The sequence below is a fragment of the Alternaria postmessia genome (genome assembly GCF_024291825.1).
Source record: "Alternaria postmessia strain BMP 2775 chromosome Unknown scaffold_54, whole genome shotgun sequence".
In the NCBI taxonomy this organism is placed as follows: domain Eukaryota; kingdom Fungi; phylum Ascomycota; class Dothideomycetes; order Pleosporales; family Pleosporaceae; genus Alternaria; species Alternaria postmessia.
The window spans coordinates 1,486-27,218 of record NW_026260127.1 but is presented as its reverse complement, the minus strand read 5'-3'; the positions used below and the strand labels follow the sequence as shown (position 1 = coordinate 27,218).

The 25,733-nt window shown below is 50.8% G+C and overlaps 10 protein-coding genes across 10 annotated transcripts; 6 read left to right on the top strand and 4 right to left on the bottom strand.

Moving 5' to 3' along the window:
• Positions 1 to 1,982: 1,982 nt before the first annotated feature.
• J4E82_007651 (uncharacterized protein) lies at positions 1,983 to 3,031 on the top strand (the record flags this gene model as incomplete). The annotated part of the gene is made up of 2 exons (XM_051733895.1): positions 1,983 to 2,467; positions 2,530 to 3,031. The coding sequence occupies 2 exons, from the start codon at positions 1,983 to 1,985 to the stop codon at positions 3,029 to 3,031; spliced, it is 987 nt and encodes a 328-aa protein (XP_051586306.1).
• A 236-nt stretch (positions 3,032 to 3,267) lies between these two features.
• On the bottom strand, positions 3,268 to 3,908 carry J4E82_007650 (uncharacterized protein; the record flags this gene model as incomplete). Its single annotated transcript, XM_051733894.1, has 3 exons — positions 3,268 to 3,518; positions 3,610 to 3,754; positions 3,819 to 3,908. 3 exons carry the CDS (start codon positions 3,906 to 3,908, stop codon positions 3,268 to 3,270), a joined length of 486 nt encoding a protein of 161 aa, XP_051586305.1.
• Positions 3,909 to 4,393: 485 nt separating this feature from the next.
• On the bottom strand, positions 4,394 to 6,606 carry J4E82_007649 (uncharacterized protein; the record flags this gene model as incomplete). Its single annotated transcript, XM_051733893.1, has 2 exons — positions 4,394 to 4,617; positions 4,671 to 6,606. The coding sequence occupies 2 exons, from the start codon at positions 6,604 to 6,606 to the stop codon at positions 4,394 to 4,396; spliced, it is 2,160 nt and encodes a 719-aa protein (XP_051586304.1).
• Positions 6,607 to 7,909: 1,303 nt separating this feature from the next.
• Positions 7,910 to 8,757, top strand: J4E82_007648 (uncharacterized protein; the record flags this gene model as incomplete). The annotated part of the gene is made up of 2 exons (XM_051733892.1): positions 7,910 to 8,084; positions 8,135 to 8,757. The coding sequence occupies 2 exons, from the start codon at positions 7,910 to 7,912 to the stop codon at positions 8,755 to 8,757; spliced, it is 798 nt and encodes a 265-aa protein (XP_051586303.1).
• Positions 8,758 to 9,679: 922 nt separating this feature from the next.
• On the bottom strand, positions 9,680 to 10,410 carry J4E82_007647 (uncharacterized protein; the record flags this gene model as incomplete). Its single annotated transcript, XM_051733891.1, has 2 exons — positions 9,680 to 10,248; positions 10,308 to 10,410. 2 exons carry the CDS (start codon positions 10,408 to 10,410, stop codon positions 9,680 to 9,682), a joined length of 672 nt encoding a protein of 223 aa, XP_051586302.1.
• A 1,250-nt stretch (positions 10,411 to 11,660) lies between these two features.
• J4E82_007646 (uncharacterized protein) lies at positions 11,661 to 12,845 on the top strand (the record flags this gene model as incomplete). The annotated part of the gene is made up of 1 exon (XM_051733890.1): positions 11,661 to 12,845. The coding sequence occupies one exon, from the start codon at positions 11,661 to 11,663 to the stop codon at positions 12,843 to 12,845; it is 1,185 nt and encodes a 394-aa protein (XP_051586301.1).
• A 3,064-nt stretch (positions 12,846 to 15,909) lies between these two features.
• Positions 15,910 to 17,397, bottom strand: J4E82_007645 (uncharacterized protein; the record flags this gene model as incomplete). The annotated part of the gene is made up of 4 exons (XM_051733889.1): positions 15,910 to 16,224; positions 16,275 to 16,346; positions 16,396 to 16,483; positions 16,529 to 17,397. 4 exons carry the CDS (start codon positions 17,395 to 17,397, stop codon positions 15,910 to 15,912), a joined length of 1,344 nt encoding a protein of 447 aa, XP_051586300.1.
• Positions 17,398 to 21,538: 4,141 nt separating this feature from the next.
• On the top strand, positions 21,539 to 22,326 carry J4E82_007644 (uncharacterized protein; the record flags this gene model as incomplete). Its single annotated transcript, XM_051733888.1, has 2 exons — positions 21,539 to 21,756; positions 21,813 to 22,326. 2 exons carry the CDS (start codon positions 21,539 to 21,541, stop codon positions 22,324 to 22,326), a joined length of 732 nt encoding a protein of 243 aa, XP_051586299.1.
• A 495-nt stretch (positions 22,327 to 22,821) lies between these two features.
• J4E82_007643 (uncharacterized protein) lies at positions 22,822 to 23,556 on the top strand (the record flags this gene model as incomplete). The annotated part of the gene is made up of 1 exon (XM_051733887.1): positions 22,822 to 23,556. One exon carries the CDS (start codon positions 22,822 to 22,824, stop codon positions 23,554 to 23,556), a length of 735 nt encoding a protein of 244 aa, XP_051586298.1.
• Positions 23,557 to 23,661: 105 nt separating this feature from the next.
• Positions 23,662 to 25,230, top strand: J4E82_007642 (uncharacterized protein; the record flags this gene model as incomplete). Its single annotated transcript, XM_051733886.1, has 1 exon — positions 23,662 to 25,230. The coding sequence occupies one exon, from the start codon at positions 23,662 to 23,664 to the stop codon at positions 25,228 to 25,230; it is 1,569 nt and encodes a 522-aa protein (XP_051586297.1).
• Between the last annotated feature and the right edge of the window lie 503 nt (positions 25,231 to 25,733).

The window sequence follows — 25,733 nt, the reverse complement described above, 5'->3', positions numbered from 1 at the left end:
TAGCGGCTTGTATGTCTTGGCACCCCTCTCTTCCAGACTTGGATCTATCCTCCTTACAAAGCCTGATGTAAGGCACCATGTACGCATCTCTGCATAAGGGACGGGGGGATCCGCATGGTAGAGTGATTTTGCGTGGACGCCTGCGTCTGCCCTTTGCTATAGCGTTCGTGCAGCGCTTCTGTTGCAGCGCGATGATTGTTGAAATCGTGGTTTTGGCCGAACGGCGGTTTTGAGTGAACAAGCTGTTCACTAAGGACCGAAAACACGCTAGAACTGTTTTGACCAAAGACACGGAGCTAAGCTCAAACTCGCCTACCTTGTAGTCAGCATGTCGCATAAAGAGGCTTCATGTCCAAGGTCAATGGAGTGCGATACGCACTAGTTTCAATATGGCGCTGCAGAACCCTCATTCAGATGCATCTAACATGATGATCATACCGACATCGCGTATACCTGATGCGATCAGCAAAGAGGAAGACTGGAGCGGAAAACCAAGCTCAGAAAGACGCAAGCTTCAGAATCGACTCAATCAAAGAGCTCGTCGTGAGTGCCTCATATACATGCATCCAGACGCTGAGAGTAACAACTATAAGGTAGAAGAAAATTCGAGGCGTCGAACTCGACTCTTGCCTTGATATCCCAGAAAAGCCGCGCGCCTCCAAAGGAACTACTTGCCTCGTACTTGGAATTGAAAGCGTCAGGAACGACCGACACATTGATCACTCCAGAACTGGAACAAGTCATCCGTCAATTCGCAGATGCAGCGTATATCCGATATCTGCAAAATGCGCCCCTCTTATCTCATCTACCCACCATCATCCACCTGAACATTCTAAATGCTCTAGCCGGCAATGCTTCGGTGCTTGGTCTTTCAAAGTCATGGCTGCTTTGCGACTCTGTGTCTCCTTTGACCCAGCATAGACCGCTCGAGCTCGCGTGCCCTCGTGTCCTGTTTCCCACGGTGCTACAACTGACCACTTCGCACCATCCATGGGTGGATTTGTTCCCTTTACCTCAATTCCGAGATAACATCCTCCGGGCAGCTATACAAGACCCGCACTTTGACGAAGATGAGTTGTGGTTCGATCTTCTGGAGACAAAGTGCGCTCCTGGTAGTGCTGAGAGTCCGTCACTTCTGGTATGGGGCGAACCTTGAGATATCTGGAAGTGGGAAGTCAATATTGAGTTTCTGAGGAAATGGAGTCATCTACTGGACGGATGTACGACGTTGTTGGAGTCTACAAACAACTGGCGAAGAAGGAGAGGTGAGAGACCCATCTCATTCTCGTCAAATGCAACTGAGAGCCGTCGATGATGTAGCGGTCTTGCATTACTGCTACTGCTGGAGTGAACATCAATCGACGTCCTTCCGCATGGCGACCATGAACAGACGGTGTGCAAGGGCATATCGACAAGGAGCCGGGAATATGCTGGAGTTGCAAACTATTACGATGAATATGTTTTGGATGAGTAATCATCAAAAGTCAGTGTCGAGACAATGCCTTCATGTAAGTGCTTTCCTAATCGGTCTTAGCCTCTGTCAGCAGTTTGCACTGTCTTGGCATCAACGACGTCAAGCAGTCCTACGGTTTTGGCTCAAGGCATTCGTAATGCTTTTCAATCTCACATGTATATGCTTGATTAACGGCATGAATAATACGACCTTGCGAGTTGTCCGGCGCTATTCGGTGAGGTTGTGTCAACGTTTTGACCCATCATGACAGGGACAGTGCGATATCTTGGAAGATTACATGCCTTCCAGGTATCGAGTCCGTCGGAATGACCGAGATACGTATGTAACCTGTAAGGTGGTATGTGGACCTGCCAAATCGCACTAGTTACCCATCGAAGGATATAAAGCCGACCGACGTCTACGCAGTAAAAGGTCACAAATTCCATCTGCCTTTTCTACAATTGCATTACTATCCTAGTAGCGCTACCACAGAATGAGGGCTACATTCTCTTCTATTACCGCAACAAGCATGATGACGATGTCGACTATGGCACAGAATCTCTCATTCGGAGCAGACAACTTCTATCGCAGCAACAACGTCACCTTAACCCCCATCAGTTTCCCAACACTTTACCACTCCGACGTCGCTGGCAACATCTTCGTTCCACACGATCTCAACCGTACCGATGCACCAGCCATCATTGTTGGCCACCCTTTCGGTGCAACGAAGGAGCAGAGCGCAAACCTCTACGCTCAAAAGCTAGCAGAGCAGGGCTTCGTCACCGTGTCCCTCGATCTTCCGTTCTGGGGCATCAGTGCAGGCACACCGCGCAATGCCGTTCTGCCCGACCTCTATGCAGAGGCATACAGCTCCGCGGTAGATTTCCTCGGCACGCAAGAATTTGTCGATCGAGAGAAGATTGGCATTGTTGGTGTTTGTGGCAGCAGCGCATTCGTCATCAGTGCTGCCAAGATTGATTCCCGGATCAAAGCTGTTGCAACAGTCAGCATGTAGTAAGGCATCTCTATTCAAGCTGCGTTTGAGATATGCACTAACTACATACACCCACGTTCAGCAACCATGGCATGCTCCATCGCACTGGCTTAGGGAACTCCCGAAACCTCACACAACGCCAGGACTTCATCGCCGCAGCAAACGCACAGCGCTGGGCCGAAGTAGATGGCAGCTCTATCGCCCACACCGATGGCGCACCACACACGACAAACTCAACTCCGGTCGGGCTTGAATTCTATGACTTTTACCGCACTCCTCGCGGGGAGTACACGCCCGATGGTATCTCACGGAACATCACTACCGATCCAACGACGTCGAGCAATGTCAAGTTCATCAATTTCTACCCGTTTGAGGATATCGAGTCCATCTCGCCTCGTCCAATGATGTTCGTTGCGGGTGATCAGGCGCATTCGAAAGAGTTTAGCGAGATTGCTTTTGCGAGGGCGGGGGAGCCGAAAGAGATGGTCTGGGTACCGAATGCTGGGCATGTTGATCTTTACGATCGCGTAGAGCTCATTCCGTTTGCGACGCTCACGACGTTCTTTCAGGAAAGTCTACAGTAGACTATTTGTGGATCGTGATCTCGTAGGAATCGCGGCTGCGATGACCCTTCCTGTTCATATGAGGCGACCTTGTCATCGACGGCGTTGATGTTCATATGGTCGTTATCAGTGATCTGTGGCTCGAGGGTCATACTTGGCAAGGCTGTTCACCGCTCTGGTTCAGGTTGAGTATGTATGTACACCATCTTTTAACATCACATCCTGTCATCATACTTCCCCTTCCCATAAATGTCAACCTACTTCCCGAATACATCGTCGTGATTGCCGATCATGGCGAGCCCACCATGCGGTCTCCATCCTTTGACCTTCCACTCTCCACTCTCTATCTTGACGTACGTGAACTCCAGAAACGAGCTATTATCCCACTCGCCAACATGTCCATCGGAAAACTCTCTCACGTGCCATGCGCGAACTTGCCAGGTTCCTTTGGCTTCTGAGGCGCTCGTGCGAGTGAACATGCTACCACCAAGGAGGTGCTGGGTTTTGACTTGGAGTGGTGTTATTGAGAATATGCAGAAGATATTGCAGATGAAGAGGAGAAAGAATCAAGGAGGGTCGTAATGGTGGGTGAAACGTACGGTCCGGATGCCCTAAGCCTTCTGTCCTGAAAGCGCTCTCGAAGAATTGCTTGGGAGGGCACTTTCGAACTGTCCCCACAGCAGGGAAGTCGGAGTAGTCTGCAACTATCTCCGGTGCTGTTATTGTGAGGAAAGTCGGTAGATCCTAGTATGAATATCAGTACATTGCTACGAAGCGGTTCTTGCGCATCTCAAGTTAGTGTAAAGACCTTTTTATCCCACGCGATCGACCATTTGAAGGAAAGTTCGCGGAAAGAACGCTCGTCCTCGAGAGAGTTGAAGAGAGTTGAAGTGGTCATTTGTGCCAGGTTTTCTTTCCGTACATAATAGAGATCAAAGGCGTTATTCATGCATGTGCGGTACGCTGGTCCGTTTTATACCTTCAGAGACATATCAGATATGGGAATAAATTACCATAAAAGCGGCTACGCTTTCCTCCTCCAGACACTCTTTACAAGTACCGAGATACCGATTGAATACGAAGCCCAGCTCTCACGATTGGCTATAAGAGAACGAGGCTTTGGTCATGGCGTAAATCTGTTTAGCATCCCTTGATGTTCAAGACAGTGAATGTCGGACGTTGGTAATGCCGAATGCCGACATTAGTGCGACCTTTGCTAGCTCTTCGTCCAGGATCAAGAATATTTGTTATGTAATTCTGTATTCATCAATCGTAAATCATCACGTCGTAGCCTACACCATTCCATCACATGATATGTAGCCTCGCCTCTTCGTATCCAAGCCGATCCTGAGCCCGCACACAAACAGGCCATCTTGAAGAGGCCTAAAAACTCTCCCTCTTGACCGCAAGGAAGGTCAGACTCCAAAGCTGTCGAATGTTGCTCTCGGTCGAAGTCAACGAGCCAAGCTGCGCAACCTGAAATCCATTATTGTACTGCCAGCTCCAGACTTCATGGCTGAGCTGATCGCGGTTGGCATCAATGGTATCCCACAGGCTGTTGTAAGCACGAACAACCTTATCATGAACCTCGGAGTTTGTGCAGAATTCTAAAAGAGGGCGTCAGCAGAGTTTATGATGCAGGAAAACATTAGTAGCTTACCAGGAGCGTCGTCCCTCGCGCATCGACCCAGTTGTCGTGCCAGTCCAGCACCCATCATTGCGAGTTGCCAGCTCCAAACCACAGTCCCGTGGTAATCTGTCTTTGAGAAGCCTGCAGCAAAGCCTGCGTCTCCGGCGTAGGCTGGGTTGGCAACGAACAAGCCAACGTTGCTCGATAAGCCTACCGGGAATGGTTGAAGAATGTGAGAAGCAGTCTGGTCGATATATGACGTCAGCTGGGTTTGGTTCGTGGTGTCCAGGAAGAAGTGACGGAAGCAATCGTCGGTGTTCATGACAGGCACGACTGGTGAACCAACATTGCCATCTAGGGCGAGACCATAGTAAGTGACATCGCCAGCAATACTATCGGCGTTGCTTGGTACACCAAGGTTTGCGGCGGAGACATAATTTTGCACAAGAGATTTGGCAGTGGCTTGCGGTACGGTGACCTGGAAGAATTGTAGCGTCTCGTCTTCCCAGATCTGGGCGTACTGATCAGCCTTTTGAGACCAGTCTGGGTGGTCTGGGAAGAAACCTGCACCACTCAGGCTAGCGATAGCCCGAAGACCTGCTGGTACAAGCGCCGTGTTAACGTCGTACGGTATGCGGCCCCCTCCTAGGCCGTTATTGGAGTCGCGCCATTCACCAACAGATTCGCCCTGGTTAAGTTTGATGAGATTATCTTTTACAGGACTTTGCGCAAACGGTTCAGCGATCCGCATGATCTTTTCGGCGGTAGTTTGGGCCAGCTGAGAGTAAGGCAGCCCGTCGTTCTCGGCGAGAAACGTTGCAGTCTTGCGGAAGAAAGCATCGGAACGTTGCTTGCCAGCGTCTGTGTCTACAAAGTAGCTCTTCATAGCGACGGGGAGCATGAAATCGCTGTCGATCATCTTGTAGTCACAGCTGGGCGCACTAGAATCAACTCCCTTCTTTTTGTTCAGCCAAGTCGAGTAGTCACCAATAACCTCTTCGTGACACACTGTGCCATCATTGCGGTTGATTCGCTCGATGACAGCTCCGATGACAGCTTCAATAGCGGCTTCGCTGAGAATAGATTGCATCAGGAGCAGTGACAGCATACTGTCGCGGCCAAAGTAGGTGAGGAAGCGCCAGGTGCCAGCTAGAAGTTTATCTGTGTATGACAGAAATGACAATGAGGTGGTTTGATCCGGGTTTTGCGCGATCAATCCCGAAGACGCATCATTTAGGACTTCCTGTGGGCTAAGCTGCTCCAGCTGTGGGTAGTTGTAAGAAGCTTCGAAGCTATAGCTCCCCGCGCCGAAAGTCAAAGTCCATGCTGCTTCGCGGTTGAGCGTGATAGCTTGGGCACCATTCAAAGGCGAGAATTTCAGCGTGGTAGTTGTTACGCCGTCAAACCAAGTGCGGTTGATCGATGCGCTGCCATCTCCGTTGATCGCGAATCCGAAGCTGTTCTGGAAGTCTTGACTGACCCCACCTCCCTCTGTGAAGTCGCGGATGCTTCGTATACTGCCCAGGATAGGTACGGTCAGTCTAGCAGACGTATCGAAGTTGATGGACCCTGAAACACCCACGCGGTCCGACGCGGTCAATGGCTTCACTGACTGTCCGTTCTCGGAATCTTCTAGCCTCATGGTCAAACTGCCCTGGCCGCTCTCAGGGGCAAAGAGCGCCATAGCGCCACTATTGCCAGCGGGCCATGCAACAAGCAGGCGAGGCTTGACAACGTTGAGATCGCTGTTGGGCTGAGGACTGGTGACGATAACGTGGGCGCTAGTATGACAGTCAGAATAGAAGTGGTTGTCCTGGGGACCGTCTTGAAGAGACAGCCTCGTAGCTGCTTCCGCGCATGGTGAGGATAGGTCAGTGGCAGGTGGAGGAGAGTTTGGTGACCCTTGAGGGTAGGCTAGGACGCCAGCTATCAGGGCGGCTGAACCCAGTACCGTCAATGCGACCATGGCAATTCTGATTGATACATTAACTGTTAGGTACCGCATACTGAGGGTCAGGAACTTACTTTTGTCGTTAAAAGATCCTCCAGTAATTCCAGGTTGTGGTAAGTGGTGATAGGTACGGCGAACGTCAAGTGCTTCACAAATACAATCTCGGTGATTGAAATACCAAGCAGGGTCTTCTATTACCGCTATTTCACATATTCCGGGCCGTGCGCACAAACAATAGAGTCAATACTTTTCTTCTTTCCTGGTCCATGCTTCACTTATATACTTTTCGACCCCATACCGCCCTGTTCATGACCCGCACGTGAAATGCTGTCACACGACACAAAAGAGTTGGACGTCATCGCGCGGGCCGTTAGTAGCCCAAGTCGTCTGAGATGTGAAGCTCGCCCTAGCTGCCTTGTGGAGAGACTTCATGATCACGATGGCTACTCCGGTGTCTTGTTTGTGGGGTAGAAAAGGGTTGGTTCGTTAGCCTTTGACCCGGTGATCTAACTTGCCGAGCGCTTAGACGGATCGGGTCGAGATCTACCCCGGGTCCACCACGCCGCATCGTGCGTCATGACCCGCGAACTTCATAGGACACCTGCGGCTTTTACAGCTTCCACAGGAACAGACAACGACCCTGCATGAGCAGCGCATTGAATGTTCATTTGCTTCTGCAAACAACTCAACCTTCTGATAACAGTATATGAATTCAAACTGCGTTGTCGTTAGAAGCACCACAACATTCCCGGCGCACTTCCGATGGAGCTTGCCAGCTCCAGTGCCAGTTTGTCAAGCATGGCTACAACGGGCTGCAAGTCTCTTACTAGAGGTTCATCATAGGCCAGAAGGCGGCGAGAGGAAATCAAGTACCTGTTTGGTTGCCACTCGTGGCTCGCTCTTGCAATCTCGTCATAGTCTGGGGGTACAGCAACCGAGGCTGTTCAGGTAGCGCTGAACCAATGGCGTAATATACAGAGTCTTCCTGTTTCCAAGTGGAACCTCACTGCCATCGTCTCCTGACTAGACGCGCAAGGTCTAGAGTAAGTCCTGTTAAGTAACGGAAGAGGTCAGCCAATCAGCGGTCGATCCTGATATGAGGTACAACATCGCCAAATCTGGGGTAATTACAGAATGTGTATGGGTAAACAATCATTACGAAGACCTTTGCCGGGCCCGATACCCTGGTTCACGGTCATCAAGAGATGCTTGTATCCTGCTCGGTGCCCTTTTTGAGAGTTCGGCGCGATTCACTTAAGCCGTACCCGTTCGCATCGCCCTCCTTAGTCCGACTCAGCTACCCAAGGCTTAACTGAAAATGCGACTTTCGAAGAAGATTCTATCGTCTTTCTTGATTACTACCGCGTATGCACATGGTCGAGTAACGCGTATAACAACTACTACCGGTGACACCTACAATGGTTGGGATCCCGCATCTTCGGATGACCTGATACCGCCACAGCCTCTTGCTGCATGGTCAGCATCGAACTTAGGCAAGATAGTTGCTTCATCGTGACGGTTCAACACATTTGACGCTGTCTAGGCAACATATACATCCCACCCTCTCAATTCAACACCACAAATATTTCCTGCCACTACAACGCCGTCCCCGGCGCTCTCCAAATTCCTATAACAGCCGGCGAGGAACTAAAGCTACAATGGAATGAATGGCCAACTTCACACGTCGGGCCTGTGATGACATATCTAGCACAATGCGAGGGCAGCTGTGCGGACGCAAAGAAAGACGACTTGGAGTGGGTGAAAATTGATGAGCTGGGATGGCTGAACAGTACAGGTTGGAACGTGATAGATCTAGGTGGAACATGGGCGGCGAATGTACTCATCGCGAATGGTTTTTCATGGGTGGTCAGGATACCAGAGGTGCTGGAGGAGGGAAGTTATGTGCTAAGACATGAGATTATCGCGTTGCACGTTGCGGAAAAGGTGGACGGAGCACAAGCATATCCGCAGTGCGTGAATCTCCGGGTGGCGCGAGGGACGGGTGGGGAGGGGAGGAGGTTGGATGGGGGTGTGAAGGGGGAAGAGTTATATGGGAGTAGCGATGAGGGTATACTAGTGGATGTACATAGGAAGATTGAGGGATATAAGATTCCTGGACCGAAGGTATGGGCGTATGCGACACCGCTTAAACAGGCCAATCAATAGGATCTTCCTGGGAGACTAAGTCACATCCGGATCCAATGCTGTGATATCTAATCTTGATACTGATCAACTACATAGACCCTGATACTGACAGTGTGAGATTCCAGTGTCAACCTATGACTGCGTGCAACCAAAGAACGCCGGCTTCAAGTTCACGTCCTTCACAGCCACCTCAGCAAGAAATCCTTCCACCCCCTTCGCAAGCTTTGGCTTCGCATAACGCTTTAGCGCTATTCTCAACGCCTTCCCTTTCGATGTCTGCTTACCATACCTCTTCCGCTGCACCTTTATCCATCGGGCATCATTGATCAAGTACGGGTTGGCACCTGCGTCTAGTAACGACAGAATACCCGAAACACACTCACCAGTTGTTGCCAAATAAAGCGGTCGTCTCAAACCAGCTCGATACTTCGGTCCATTCGGATCCGCGCCAAGTTCCAGGAGCTTTTTGATGATGGTTGTCATGCGGCGTCCCTCTGCAAGCCTTATCGCGGTGATGAGGGGGTAGGTAGATGGGTAGCCTTTGATGCTCGATGGGTAGACTTGGTTGATTGCTAAACACCCTGGACCACCCAGGGAATAAGGGAAGAAGATGTGGAGAAGGGAGACTTTCGAAAGGCGACAGGCTGTTTCGAATGCCTTATAAAACGTGGATATACCTGCTTGCGTCGGGCGACAAAGCAGGAGACGAAGCATGTCTTTGTGGCCACATGTAACAGCTCTATCAAGCCATTCTGCCGTGCAAGCCTCTGTCGGGAAACCAAAGGCTTCCACGTATTTATGAAGTAAGTAATCAATGATACCGCAATGTTGCAGCTCGATGCAGGTGCAGATCGCTTGACGAAATGAGATATGCTCAGGTCGAGAACTAGATCCGGAAGCGCAAAGTCAGCATATGTCTTGTTTGCATCTTGCAGTGGGAAACTTACCCGTAACGGTGATGGAGATCGACGACGTCCTCGTTCTGGTTGGTGACGGCTTGTTGCGCGATCGCTTTAGCAACACCAAAGTGCCCTGCATAAACGGCGACATCCAGCGGATATCCAAAGGCTGGCGACTCCTGCCACAGTGAGTCTCTATCCTTCGCAGCCTCGGTTCTCAAGAGATAAAGATCGCCTAGATCAGCAGCCATAGCAACCAAGTTGACTGTGCTGCTCACTGATAGTGCCTCTATCTGGTGGTGGTTTAGCTTGTTTGTTTGGGTTAAAACGAACGTCAGCGCGCCGTCGCAATTGCAGGCAAAGAGTTCGCATAGAAGCCTCCGTAGTTTGGAGACTGCCTCATCGCCAGTAATCCAAGACTCCTTTATCAAGATGACATCGCGTATGAACCCAGGGACATGGGTGCGCACAAAGCCGTTCAGCTTTGTGCTACGCGTGTAGAGGAAGTCGGCGAGTTTGTGCTGAAGGATCTCGCGTCCGGCACGTGTCTTGTTGTATGCATAGAGAGACGGGGTAGCAAGGACTTCGTAGGTGATGTAGGTTTGAAAAGCTTCTGATATCCAGTAAATCAGTGCGATGTTCATGATAGATGGATTGTGACGTGATTCTTACTGCTTGTTCCTCGAACCTTCCAAGCTTCAGCAATGCCGTGTTTCTTGACTAAGATGTGCGTAATACGCTGGAAGATCTCTGGTGGTAAGTCAAGTAGCCGCATGTTTGTTGTAAGTAAGCAGAGTGTGATGTTGGGTTAGAAGTGATGCTGACTAGAGGTTGACAGAGCAACTCTTGTTATATAGTCGGGTAGACTTGTTGCAGTGACCGTTGCTAACAACAAAGGGAAGGTGAGAAAAATCTTAGTAATGTAATACTACTTAGCAAAGGATAGCCACAGTGGTTGAGGACAGAGAGGTGAGAGAGGAAAGTGATCACAATGAGCCGAGAACTTCACTACTTTGCACTCCTCCCCGAAATGTGCGCTCGGCCAATGGCGACACGCCAAAGTCTCTCGCCGCGAACCTTTGATTAACGGTATTAGTCAAGAAAATAGTCACGGGCAGATCAACTGCGACCGCGAGAGATGTTTGGTAATTGGAGCTCCTATTAGCAAGGTAGCACGCCGTCGGGACGCTATACAAATGTCCGACAACGCAGTGCACGGTGTTGAGGTCCTACACAAAACCTTGTCATGGCAAGAAATTGGGCGGTATCCTGAGCAGAGTATGCGGGTTACGACTTACAAGAAGAGGAAGGGAAAGGGAACGACAAGAAGATGCGAAAGTGCGGTATCGCTGCATCGCGAGAGAATTGCTGAAGAAGAGACTACTGCGAAAGTCGAAAAGACCGCTGTGATGGCAAAGAGATCTCGGAACGATAAGGTGTGAGAGCCCTTGCTTCTCAGTCGGATCATTCTTAAGATTTTAATTCCAAGGTGTATAGGATATCACCGTGATTGTGGTACTTCTTGTTCTGAATTACCTGACTGCATAGGTACTTGCTGTCGCGAAAGTTCGAGAGTAGCCCATCTGCTATTTATCAAAAGAATGATATGAGTGATGCATGATCCTAGGGTCGGACGTGGCCGTCTGATGTCGAACAAGGTGTTGGTGATAGGAGTCATGGTGTTGAGTTTTTTAAGGTAAATTTTAATCGCCTAGGTGACGCACGTGGCGCTAGCGTGCCGCGGCTGCGTCCAACGACGTCAATCAAGCCAGGACCCTGGATCTCGCGCAAGACGTCTTTTCTTTTTGCGCTCAGCGCGTCTTTGACAATAAACCTTCAATAACCGGAATACACGCATATCACGCGCAGACACCTAGCCTGGACTGCCAAAACAACGCTACCGTCGCGAATAAAGTGCACGCGACCGCGCGAGGCACCGGCCAAACACAAGACGGCCGCCTGCCGCCGACATCAGCGACAACACCACTCTTACCCTGCATAACATCCACCACATACATCGCAATCATGGCGCCTTTAAAGATCTCGATACCGACAGCACAGAACCAGACACCTGAGAACGGAAAGGCCTACACATCGTATACCATCAAGATCGAACACCCCTTCCCCCGCGCCACAACCAGCGTTCAGAAGCGCTACTCCGACTTCTCCTCTCTCGACTCGGCCTTGCGATCAGAAGCCGGGTGCGCGCCGCCCGCCCCCCTCCCACCAAAATCCTGGCTCGGCGGCTTCCTAAGCATAGGCAACACGGCAAGCTCACCCGAAGCCATCGAGAAGCGACGAGCAGGCCTGGAGGCCTATCTGCGGGCCATCGAGAGCAGCGAAGACGGACGCTGGCGCATTTGCAAAGCCTACAAGTCCTTCCTCGACCTTGGCGGCGAACAAAACGGCAGCAACGGGAAGAAAACTACTGGCTTCCCCGGTTCACAGTTTGGAAAAGACAGGGTGAGGGATTCGTCGGACTGGCTGGATAAACACGCTGAACTCAAATCTAACCTCCAAGACGCACGGAGATGGTTGACGAAACGCGAACAAGCGACCGCAGCAACTGCGCAGCACGAGGCAGCGGCTAATGCCAAGAAGAGCCTCGTCAGAGCTTCTACGCTCATCTCGGCGCTGGACGAAGGCTTGAGCCGGCTAGGTGGCGCGAACACAAAAGGCGGTTCGGACGACTGGTCCGGCGAGAAACTAGGCGACGGCGAGATACGCCGCAGAAAGGACATGATCAGTGGTCTACGCAAAGAACGCGATGGTCTAGATTCGGTGCTCAACAGCATGGCTGTCAAGGCTGCGATATCGGGTTCTGGTGCCGCCTCGCACAATGCGCCGTCGACGTCTTCGGCTGCTGTGACGGAGAGTCAGAAGGCGGGTCTGTTCAAAGGCGCGGCGTCTGCCAAACCGTCGTCGTCGTCCAGTCGCAGGGTGCTGGGCGGCGCACCGGCGCAGGAAACGGATAAAACACGCGAATTGGATAATGAAGGTGTTTTGCAGTTGCAGCAGCAGATTATTGCGGCGCAGGACGAGGATCTGGTTGATATAGCGACTGTGGTGAGGAGGATGAAGGAGATGGGTGTCACAATTAACAAGGAGATTGTCGAGCAGAATGCCATGCTTGGGTTGTTTGAGGAGGATGTCGAGAGGGTGGATGGCAAGATCAAGATTGCTAAGAAGAGGATTGATAAGATTCATTGAGTGCAGTCGACTACGCATGTGGGGTTAGAGAGTGGGGCGGACGGAAGAAGTTCATCTCGCGCTTGTAATATATGGTATTGGAGTACGGCTATTGGTATTGGTATTGGTATTGGCACTAGGGTAGTCTTTCGATTAGCTTGGCAAGGTTCGGATAATATGATTGTGATACCCCCCTGAATAAGATAACACGATGCCTGGGTGCAATTCGCATATCTCATGTGCATCTATGTATCTCAACAGTACATTATTGATCCACTCTCTTCTGCTCATGTAAGAAACAATCGTAATCCCTCCTCGCCTTCCTCTGACCAGAACTCGACCCCTCTCAAACCCACTGATCAGTGCTCCGCTGAACTCGGTCCATGGCTTCCCGCGTCACCGAACATCCAACCAAATCTCCTATTTCTTCTCTGGCCTGCTCCTCTACCACCATGCAGATCCTCTTCCTTGCCCCCATCATGATTCGCTTCCCTACACGCTGCCCGTGGTTGCCTTCGTGGCAAATCTCGACCTATCACATCTGTTCGCGAAATGAACATGTCACTTGCATCTCCCCCAACATTCCCATTTCTAATCCCAGTCCGCGGAATTGAATTTCCTTCTTTTCCGCTGCCCTGGTTCGGGTTTGAAGAGTAATGCCTCTTCGCCTGCTCCTCTACCACCGCCGTCATCGTAACCATCGACTCCGATGATGCAGGATTCATGTTTGATAGATCGGCTGCGTATGGAGGAGGGTCCGCTGGAGGATATGGACCTATTTGAATAGGAGGAAGTCCTTGCGCATGACGTAACTGTAGATTACGCCGCGTGACCGCTAGTCCGGCGTACGCCCGCTGTAGCAGTTCTACTCCTTTTTCGCCTTCAGGAATTGCTGAAGGAACCTCACCTGGTAGGTTATAAGGAGGCGGGAAAACCTGGCGGCTTTGCACCAGTTGGCCGTGGTGAAACGTCTCGGGATTGTTTATCATTAAGGTGTTTAGGGGGTGGTTGTTGGGAAGGGGGTGCTTGTTGGGAGGAGGTACTACCTCTTGGCCGGAGTTGTTGAACAAGGCCCCACTGTATGGGTTTCGATGCAATTGGGATGCAGGGACGACGATATCATCAGCTCGAAAGCTTTTGTGCACTGCGGCCCAGTCGGTATACATGGGCCATGTTTCATACTCTACCAATGACGAATGCTTCCGTGGAAGGGATCTCGGCATTTCGAACGCGGCAGCTTCTGGTCGAAGAGGCGTGCTACCAGAGGTGGATGGTTGAGTATGATTGTCGGAGCTGAAGGAAGGTGACCTCTTCGGTAGAAATGCTTGTCCTCTGAATGGGGTAACTCGATTATTGTATGGGGCAACTTCTAGTCGGAGAGGACCATTCACAACATTAGATGATTGTGTTCCGGAAAATGACCATTTCTTTCCTTTTGGGGCGTATTTGTCCTTCGATGTCTGAAATCCGACAGATTGGCGAAGCTCCTCGACTGTTTGATTGTGGCCTTTACCAGGTATGAAGGTGGCAGCTGGCGGAGGAAAGGGCGGATGGATTGGCGGTGGTGATTTGGTTTTGGGCTCATTGTTGAACAACTGGCGTGCCTCAACTAATCGCCACGCAGCTTTATTTTTCTGACGCCGACTTTCTATACTCTCGCCGAGCTACGGTTGAGCGTTCGGCGGTGCGAGCTGGGACTCTTTGTTGATATTGTTGGAATTCCCTACAGGCGGCAGAGCACTACTGCTAGATCCACGGGGCTGGGCCGACTCTCGTTGTGTGATCCTGTTTTCTCTCTCCAACCGATTCGCTCGCTCGTGGGATCCGAATTCGACGGCATCGAAACGGGCGTTCGCTGGTGCTGGGCGAGATCTTCCATCTATATTTGCCTGGCCAAAACTTGTTATCGGAGGTGGAACACCGTTGTTAAACAGCGGTTGGTCCCTTGCCGTCTCTCTTTTGAAATGCGCTTGTCTTTCCGATTCATTTGCCCGCTCTCGGGCATTGATACGGCCCCACTCCACTACTTGGTTGGGATCGGGGTCTGCATAGCTGCCATCTCGTAGGTTTCCTCTAGCAATCACACCTGGATCGTCATCTCGCACAAGGTTTATCAGTCCCGGAATGCCGTCGCACAAGAAGCAGTGACCAGGATATCGCTCCGGCTCCTAGATGCGAGCTTGTATACATCCTTTGCCGAAAACGTGGCGACAATAGGGCATCTCGACTGGTGTATGTTCGTTGCTGAGCCTTTGGTGACACCCATCGCAGACGACATATTTGTACGTGTTATAGTCGATCGGTCCACTGCTCGGAGTGTCACCGTTGGAGTTACCGCCGTGGGGGGCTCCAGGAGCCGAGGAATCCATTAGCGAGTGCTGGACAATTATATTGGAGGTAAGACCCAATCAAGCGATGGGATATGGTTACTGGCGGCGAGTGGAAATATAGCTCTAGTGGGTGGTGAGAGAGCGTTTTAACAATGTCGTTAGACCGGGGTTATGGTTGTAGTGACTAACGGTGAGTCGGATCGCAAGCTCAGGTGAGCCGTACAATAGACGCTGCGCGATTAGAAATGCGTGATAGTGGAGGGTGGTAAGTAAAGATGAGAGTGATAGGTGCTGGTAGGAGAAAGTAGGCTCAACGGTGAGATGAGCCTGAAAGCAAAGCTCGGATCATTGCTACGGAGGCAGCAGCGTCTAGCAAGTCCACGTGTGAAATGTAAGTGGAAGGTGCAGAGACGTTCACGCCAAAAGCCTGAAGAACTCAGCCTACTGTTGATATTGGCTCGGCATCCTTATCACTAGCTTGACATCAGTACCCCCAGGAGGTATACGCGACTCCACAGTGTTTGCTGTTAACGACTCAAAGTGCTGCGAAGGTAATCATGCGCTTCTCGTATTCTTTCTCTCCCATAGCCCGTTTTTGTCAGCTCAAGTTAATTGCTAGCAGGTCTCCACAAAGAACAAGAGACGTTGTGGACTGCAAGGCGACTAGAACTAGAAGAATGACGTATTTGGATAGATCTCGAAGCAAGCGTATCTCTCAAGAAATCGACAAGCCAGCTACCTGTAGCTACACCATCTTAATCCGTACCGTCACCCAACCTCATCGTACTCAGATTATCGCTCCTGACCTTTTGAATATGATCAATCGCTTCAATGAGATGCGGCACAAACTTGGCCGGATTTTCCGTAGCTGGGAAATGACCTAGATCCGGCATGCTTTTGTGCATAGCCCCAGGTATTTTGTCTGCCGTCTTTTGTGCCATTTCTGGTGTATTGGACCAATCGTACTCGCCAGTCAACATGTATACGGGACAACTCTGGGTGTCGACCTTGGCGACGCGTGATCGGCCGTCCCAGCCGCCAAAGTAGAAGTCGAGGTCGCCGTGGAAGATCTGCGGACGGATTAGCGGGGTTGGAAAGATCGGTTCGGGGTTGCGCTTACGCCGTAGGCTTGAGCACTGTATGTGTGCCATATGAGCTGTTTGTTTGCGCGAGGTGTGGTTGGTGCCATCATCTATTGGAGTCAGCGGTAATTCTATCGCACATGGCTCATTCGCACATACCCCGTAGATCCATTCTGGGTTGAACAGCGATTGGTTAACTACCGGTGAGCGGTCGTGCCATTGTCGCTCCATATTGAGGTAGTCGGACCTGTCTTTATGAGTACGGTTCCCTTTACGTTAAACATTCACTTACCCTTGCAGAGGAATGACTCCCGCGGCGCCAACTTCCCTGTGTCGAATCGCGACTGCCAAACAAACCTGGCCAGCCATACTCGCGCCGCAAATGATGGGTCTTCGCAGGCCAAGAGCTTTCACGAAAGCTGTGATCATCCCCACGTAGCTATCTTCAGTATTCGTATGCGCGCCTGGTGCGTAGTTCTTTGATGGGAAACTTCGTCCATGTCCAGGCAGGTCAAACGCGTACATGATGCACTTCTTGCGCATTCTCGCATCGTTCATAACGCCGTGATATTGCCGGCTATCGCTGCCAGCGGTATGTAAGAAGACAATGGGTTGCTTTCCCTCACCAGAGTACTCGTAGAAGACCTTGCATCTACCCCACACTGGAGCTTCAAGGTATGTGTACTTTCCGGTAAGGAAATCCCGCTCCGGTTCGACTTGCTCGTCTTCCTTCATTGGTCCACAGTGCGCGTCGTGTGTAAGCTCTAGGACGCGCCTCCATACATGGGTCCACTGCGCGAAGGCTGTCTGATCACCCAGCACTTCAATGCCTTTCTGCTTGATGTTCATGCCGAACATTCCCCAATAGCTCTGGTACGGCATAGCCGGGACTGCCTTGAAGTGCTGTTCCCATTGCTCAGGGAGAGCCACAAGCGTGAATAGAGCATCTTTCGACGCGCCAGTGCTGGCTTTCGCGCTGCCATTCGACACTGTGATGAGGAGGGTGTTGTCCGAACCACTTGACTTGATACCAAAGGTGACGTCCTTCTCGATAGCGTTTGACGTTGTGAAGGCTTTCAGCTGATCATCAGATTGGAGGAGCTTGGAGAGCTTGTCTAAGCTTCCTTTAAGAGCCGCGGTAAGGTCGGACCAGTCAGACATGGCGGTTTCGAGTGTGCAATAGCTCGTTGCAACGCGACAAAGACGGATGAATGATTAATTGTATGAATTAGCTCAAGAGAGGCAGAGGAGGGCAGGAAATAGAGCGCAAGCATGCCGACGGCGTGCTCTACACATATAGTGACGCATAAACCCCGGCATCGCCCAGAGCTAGCTCTGGAGCTATGGTGCCAGGAGGGGTAGACGTAGTGCGGGGTTCTGCACACGTGGGCGCATGTCTCGACTTCCGCTCGTCATATTTCCGGTGAGCTTTACGTTGACCCAGACCAGATTTGGGAGGACTAGTTGAAGATGCATGCCATGAGAAGAGGCGGGGAGTGTTGATCAAGCAAGCCGAGCGCGCGAAGACGCGTTAAGTGCTTTTAGCGCGAGCGCCAAGGAACTGGCAGCGGCACTGAAGACAGGCGATCGTTCCCCACAACGCTCCGAACCCGCGTCCGAGCACGCTGCAAGTGTCGCGCAGGAGAGCCGCGGACCATTGACTTTAGCAAATCTGCCCTGGCTATAGGTGTCTCAATCTCACGTTGATGAACCAAGGATCGCTGTCGGAATTCCTTTGGTCCGGTTCAAACGTGTTGGCGTTACGCCACTCGAACGTCAGCCGAGGGGACGTATATCGCAACGAAATATCCTCACGTCCATGCTCATATGCCGCAACAAATGGCCATAGCACAAGTCCTGCGCTATCTGACCAATAAGTTCAGCGTACGCGATGAATGACAAGCAAGATGCGAACGGATTCCCATGAATTGCTCGAGGCGGCAACTGATTCCTGGTATTGCATGCACCATATCAAGTGCGCCCTGTGTAGTTCCTATTACACAGCATCAAGGTACCTAAAGGAGCCTTGGAGGTTACATAATCTTCTCTACAAAGCAAGCGCATCCTTGTCTTACATCTGCTAGGCGGCAAGGCGCATACGGTTCGGCTTTCCCTTCTAGCCCGAACAATATGCAAGGTGTTGATGCCTACGCGAGACAGGCATCTCGAATACTTGCCCTTTTCGAATACATCTTTTCTTAGAAGTACATACGCATCTTGTTGACCTCGCCAACATCATAAGCGATACTGGCCCGCATGTTGTGCTCCTACCAACGTACTTTGTCCACCGCTCAGATCTGGTCATCTGAACCGATGACTAGCTGGACGGATACCTGGAGCGGATCTGACGTCTTTCATCTACTCGAAGTCATCTTACTGAAGATAAACCTCGTCCGAGGGTTAATGATACATATGTGCATGTCACTCCACCGGTTTGGGTAGCATCAGCGGATAGACCTTGCGTATCGAGAAAACAATGGCAAGCTGCTCGCGTGAAGGAGAAACAACATGGAACCTGTCATAGGCCGTTTGGAAGTTTCCTGACATGAGCATACTACCAAAGCGCCGCAGTCTTTTTGTTGTCGCCTGGGCATTTATCAACGGGTTACACCAGACATCGATATGATCTCTGTTGCGCATCCAAGAGCCTTGCACGTACGACTCTGCAACTATCCCCTTCCTTCCGGAGAAAACACCAGCGGGTACCCTGTCTTTCCATCGGGAAGGCAAGAAATTAATCCTGCAAACACTGTATCAGCAGTGTCATCGCGTGCATGCCCATCTTGACTGGTGTTAACCAAACCTCCAGCGACACATACAAGTACAGCCGTCAACGCCATATCACACTTGCTAACCTCATCACAGCAACACCTGTTCTCACCATCCCATCACGACCAAACACCAAACCCCACAAGTCGTCTCGTACTTTACAATGCGCTACTCAACCCCAATCATCGCTCTCGCAGTGTCTCTTGTTCATCTCGCCACAGCTCAACTGAGTTCCGACGACACCATCTGCGGATTCCTCTACTGCACCGACTACACGGACGCATGCTGCCACACCGTCATCAGCCGCGGTATAAACGCGCCCTGTACCGACATCGAGTACGTCAGCAACCTGACTGAGTGCTCGACCAACCACTTCCCCACTGGATGGGCTGTTTGTGTTGAAAATGTATGTTTGCATTGCTAAAGGTTCCCATCGACTTGAGCTCCCTGTGGTTACTGAAACTGACGTCCATATTAGGAATACTCAGATTCCGGCCCGCTATTTGGTCATGGACCAAGTGGTATCGTCACGTCAGAGATGACTATGGATCAGTTGATCCAGGTATACTGGGATTACTTTGGCTCCAACGCCATGGGTGAAAGTCTGGCTAGGGCGGTTGCTCAAAGGCAGACTTGAGCATAGCCTGCGGCATGCTATTTCTGGTAGCGATATTCGGGTGTGATTTTCCGTGTCTCTATCACTCATTTGGGGTAGATGTGAATTGTAGTTGTTGTTGGGGAATATGTGCAACGTTACGTTGTAACGTTCTAGAATTGGTAGAGAAAACCGAGATGCGGGTCAGCCGATGCATACACATATATCACCTTGTACTTTTCTTTTCCACTCATCTCACTCATCATCTGTCGCATCCTCCCTTGAAATACGTAACACAAGGCTTCAGCTATAGCTTTTCCATTCGCATCTGGTTGGACCTTTCAAGGAGCAATGGTCTTGCCAACCTTTAGCACCCTCTTACCTACGCTTTCCGTTCTTCTCTATTTCCTCACTACCTCAATTGCGCAGGAAACGTTCTGCCAGATCTACTTCGGCGCGCGCTACGCTGACTACTGTTGCACTGAACTGCACTCTCACGGCCCACCTTGTGACACGCCCATCTCCGTCGCCAACGCCACTGATTGCACTGAAGAAGTTTATCCTAGGGGGTGGTTTTGCTGCATTGACGCGGTACGTAAGACCTTGAGGATTGTAGGAAGTGTGTGGATATGAGGATATGGGAGCTGATTGAGATATCACAGGAATCCAGCGACCCCGATGACCCTGTTTGGTCTTGTGGACAAAGTTGGGAGATGGATGAAGATGGGACGACGAGTGTCGTGATGGGGAGTGGGCTGAGTATGCATTCGAGCGTTTGGAAGGATTAAGAGGGAATCGTGTATAGCTGAATCGCGTTGGTATCTGCAACATAGCCATATAGTTGAAACTTCGATGATAGAAGCGGCCGGCATGTCTTGTTCGGTCCTAACAGTCTTGGAAGTTTTGATTTACCCAGGAACCAGACGCATCCGTCAAGCGGGCAAGGCAGAAAGACTACATGTCTATGCGACCTGCTCGATCAGCCAATCACCTCTTCTGAGTGTACTGCTATGAGCCTGCCATCGCGCAGTGGAAGATACATGTGAAAGCGCGGCTAAGCGGGATGATGTCGTGATTTCAAAGCCATCCCTGGAGCAGGCGGAAGAGCCTGTAGGTGAAAGAAAAAAAAAGCCCACAACATATTTCCATGATGATCTATGCGAAACTACGGAGGGGTTGGAGATCTATCGACCATTTTCCCCGGGCAATCCAGTAGATTAGATACTTGGGCACCATCGCAGACTCGGCCATTGATTATCCCACTGATGAGCTCATTCGCGAGAATATCAATAGAACGAATTTTTCCGCAATCTGAACATCTACTGCAAGTCGCAGAGACTACAGATTTGCTCGCATCCTGACGGCTGCCCGTAAAGAAACCGGAGTCCAGGTAGAGTGCCGCAAGGCGTTCGCGACACCTTCTACATACGTGTCGGCTCTTCAAGATTTGCATCGACCAGGTAGTATCGGTACGTACTTTGCTATACAGGTTGCCTCGCATCGTTGAGCAGGCACCGAGAAGCGGAGATATGCAAGTTCCTTGAGCGAGGATGTTTTCTACACACAGCCTGGAGGCCGTCTCTGTCAGCGAAGCGGCGGATATCGGCGAGACAGGTCCGGGTTTAATTTTGCGCGACTGCAAAATCCGGTACCAGCTATCATCGTCATTATCCACACCACGACAACATCGGCTGCCGGAAAATCAAATCAATGCGACGTTCCGCCCTGGCATCATGATTGGCCCCCATGACGGAATCGGCCAGAAGCCGGGCTATCTTTCCTCTCTTCATGCACGTAACTGCATAATGATCGAGCCGTACCCCACTCGAAGCTTGCACGACATAAGGCCTCTCGACCCCGCCAAATTCTTCAGATAGCGCTCAATTGTCACACCAATCTCATCTCACACTTCATCAACTCCTTTTATATACCGTTACAATGGCCTGCGAAAACTGCAAGAAAGGTTTCAAGTGGAACGGCGAGTCCGTTGGCAAGGTGGACAAGCTCGACCAGATCGACTGCTATGTCACTGGCGACAACAAGGATGCCGCTATCCTCATCGTCACTGATGTCTTCGGCTGGACGCTTCCCAACATCCGCCTCATCGCAGACCACTACGCAAAGGAAGCCAATGCGACCGTCTACGTACCCGATGTGTAAGTAGCGACGCGACACACGCACACCATCAGCGCGACTAACCGCAATTGCGCAGATTCGGCGGCGAAGTCGTAGACCCCGACGCGCTCTCCAACCCAGAGAAACAAAAGAACTTCGACATCATGGCCTTCCTCGGCCGCAACAGCAAGGAGATCCGCTGGCCCGAGATCAAGCAGCACGCGCAAACGCTCAAGTCGCAATACAAGAAGGTCGCCGCCATTGGCTTCTGCTATGGCGGCTGGGCCTGCTTCAAGCTCGCCGCCGACCCTTCCCTCATCGACGCCATCTCCACCGCCCACCCCTCGCTGCTCGAGAAGTCGGAAATCGAGGGCGTCAAGGTCCCCGTGCAGGTCCTCTCTCCCGAGCACGACCAAATGTACACGGAGGAGCTGAAGAAGGCTACGCTCGAGACGCTGCCAAAGACGGGTGTGCAGTGGGAGTACGTCTACTTCCCTGGTCTAAACCACGGCTTCGCTGCGCGTGGTGATCCCAACGATCAGAAGCAGAAGGATGGCTTGGAGAGGGCGAAGAGGAGTGCTGTGAACTTCTTCAACGAGTTCTTGCACTAGGGCTAGGGATGTGGTCATTCGAGCGAACATAAATGAATATGCGCAGTAATCGCAGTACCTACAATATCCCCCGCTGACTCGTACATTGTTGCGGTGTCATGATTTTGTGCTGTTGTGTTGTTTCCTTTCGAAGAAAGCGGTCGCTCCTGCTCGACGTCATTTATTTTACTAGCGCGACAAGTTGCGCACGCTTCTATGCAATCAATCTCGAACGCGAGGCTGAACAGCTAATAGATGTTGACCGGTAACACCCTCAGCGCAAGGCTGCAGCAAACCTAGCCTGCTTGCTGAGATCCTTCAGCCTCCTCGCGTAGGGACCTTTCCCGCCTAACGCAGCGAATCGGGCTGGGTGTGCCGCTGTGATAAGCAGCCACCGCGCAGCGGCCCAACAAGGCTGTGTTGGTCGCACATGGCGTATTTGACTTAAATCACAAACCTCGCTGACTCAAACTCACCGTAAAAGGTTCACTCTTGCGCTTTGCGCCCGATCATAACATGGAATCCCTCGCCGCTGTCGGCCTCGCTGCAAATATCCTACAATTTGTCCATGAAGCAAGGCACTTGGTATCTACCAGTCGTGAAGTTCTCGGCTCAGGCACTAAGGAAGAGTACATTGAGTTGGGACTTATCTCAAAAGAGCTGCGCTCTCGATCAGCCCGCATCATCCTACCAGGAAATGCCAGAGATGTCCCTGAAGGCGATGACGGAAATTCCCTTGAGGCATTGGCGGTTAGATGCAACGAGATAGCAGATGAGCTACTTGATATTCTCGACGCGCTCAAATTACATAACGACCGAAACAAGTGGAGGAGTTTCCTTCAAGCGCTAAAGACACAATGGAATGATGATAAGATCGGAGCTCTACGCGAAAGATTGGATCGTGTCGCGAAAGCAATCAATGCACGCCTTGCAGACGAGAACAATCTGGGTATCTACTCTCGCCTCAATGAACTACTCGAGATCAATCGTCGACTCGAGAGTACGCGGACCGTGGACATCCTGGCTCTGAGGCGAGAATTCGATCAGGCATTGAAAAACAATCAAAACAATACTGGTGTGGAAGAATCGGCCGATCTTATGAGCAAGGTAGCATCAGATGGCCTGCACTACTCTGCGGAACAAAAGATTCTGTCTAGACTTCGCTTTGTTCGGTTGGAAGATCGCTATCGGTTGCTGTCACCAGCCCACCGCAATACCTTGGCCTGGTTGTTCGGAGACACAGGTTTGTAAGGCCAAAATCAGGTCAACGGCTCATCAACCTTCGTGCAGTGGTTACATTCGGACAACAATTTATACTGGATTTCTGGTCGGCCTGGCTCAGGAAAGTCCACGCTCATGAAGTTCCTTTGTCACCACCAGAAAACAAAGGGGCATCTGGCCACTTGGGCTGGGAACGATGAGGTAATCATCGCCGAATACTTCTTCTGGAATGCTGGGAAGAACGATCTTCAGAAATCACAAGAGGGTCTTTTACGGTCTTTACTCTACCAGATATTACGACAATGCCCAGAATATATCCGATTGGCTTTCCCTGGCGTCTGGCAGTGTCACAATCCTACCAAGACTGGGTTTCCTGGAAACGCAGACATCTCACTGGACTCCGAGATGCCGTATACCATTCCCGAACTGCTGGATTCATTGAAAAATGTATGTGACCTTCATACTCAGTCTGAGAAGCGACTGTGTTTCCTCATCGATGGTCTAGATGAATATGTGGGGGATTCGCGCGACGTGATCAAGCTAGTAGAAGGTTTGAGAGATCTCGAACATGTGAAATTATGCGTGTCCAGTCGTCAATGGAACGAATTTGAAGATGCCTTTGGCAAAAATCGTACAGACAAGTTGTACATGCAAGACTTCAATCATCAGGACATCAACGCATACATCAACGACGTCTTCAAATACGACAACAATTACCAAGAGCTAGAGGACAGAGAGACACTCGGAAAGGAACTTATTCTAGAAATAGTTACCGCAGCGAACGGAGTGTTCTTATGGGTAGTACTTGTTGTCAGGTCTTTGCAAGACGGTTTGTGTGAAGCAGACAGCATCGCTCGTCTACAGCAACGCCTGCGCAAGTTGCCCACGAATCTAGAAGAATTGTTCGAGCGCATACTTTTTCGAGACGTAAAGGAATCGTACCGTAGCGAGGCTTCTCACATGTTCTTGGTAGCACTAGAAGCGAAGGAAAATCTTCCACTTATGGCATACTGGTTTCTAGGCGAAGATCTACCAAAGCAGCGTCTACCACTAAAGATGCAACAAAGAATCAAACGGCACAAAGACGCGAAAAAGCGCTTGATCGCGAGTTGCAAAGGTCTCCTAGAGCCTTCTTTTCGATCAACGACCGAAGAGCAGGATTCATTACCTTCTGCGATACTCTTCGAATACACAGTGGACTTCCTGCACAGAACTGTACGAGACTACTTGCTTCTACCGACAACCGATGTCAGACAGTGGGCAGAGCCGCATTTCAATCCAGATGAGGCTATCTGTAAAGCTCTCTATTCGCAGATCAAAACAGCGCCGCATGGAAAGGAGTATTCCTCTCACGTCTCAGCACTATACCAAACATATGTCTACCATGCTAATGCAGTCAAAAACCTGCATGGTAGCGAGATGAAAAGTCAATCACTCAGTGCAGAGCTTGTCGATATAGTCTCAGAGTATGGAATCGAGGTTGCCGACTCACCAGCAATTGAACACACTCAAATGCACGATGTTATCACTATTTCGAAACCACACAACGTTGAAAAGCTAGAGGTTATGACTCAAGAGTCCTATAATGCGACATCTGAACGTGGGGCAAAGCCACACCAAGGACGGCCATCAGTGATGGAAAGATTCGTTTCGAAATTAAGTGTAGTAAAGACTAAACTAGTGGAGCCCAACGAAGACAAATAATGATTTTAGATCGTAGCTGCGTATGCTTGTGATCACACAAAAAAGAAGTCCCTCACTTCCCCATCATTCGGTTCGCTTATTTCCCCGTGCATCATCCCATGAACAAAGGCCTCCCCGATGTTTGTGAAAGGATCATCCTCTTTACCCCGTCGAAAGATGTAGGGCACTCTGCTGTTGTAAGGAATGCAAACGAGGTCGCCGCTTTGGGTATCTTTGGGCACGAGGCAAAAGCGACCTTTTTTAGTGACCGCAAACTTTCTGTCATGAGACGGAAAACAAGCGGCATGGAATAGCCTGATAGAGTTTTCCTATCGGATTCAACAGCATCCTCATCGCAGAGGAAATCGAGGAATGCTCGTGCTTTTTGGATACGGTCCTGAGGCGTGATTGACGCATACTCCCATAAGTGCCCGCAGCCTCTGGCTTGGATAGTGTCGGCATAACGGAGCAATAAATCATCTTCCGCGCGGTTCGAATGCTCTGTCGCAAACTCATACCAGTTA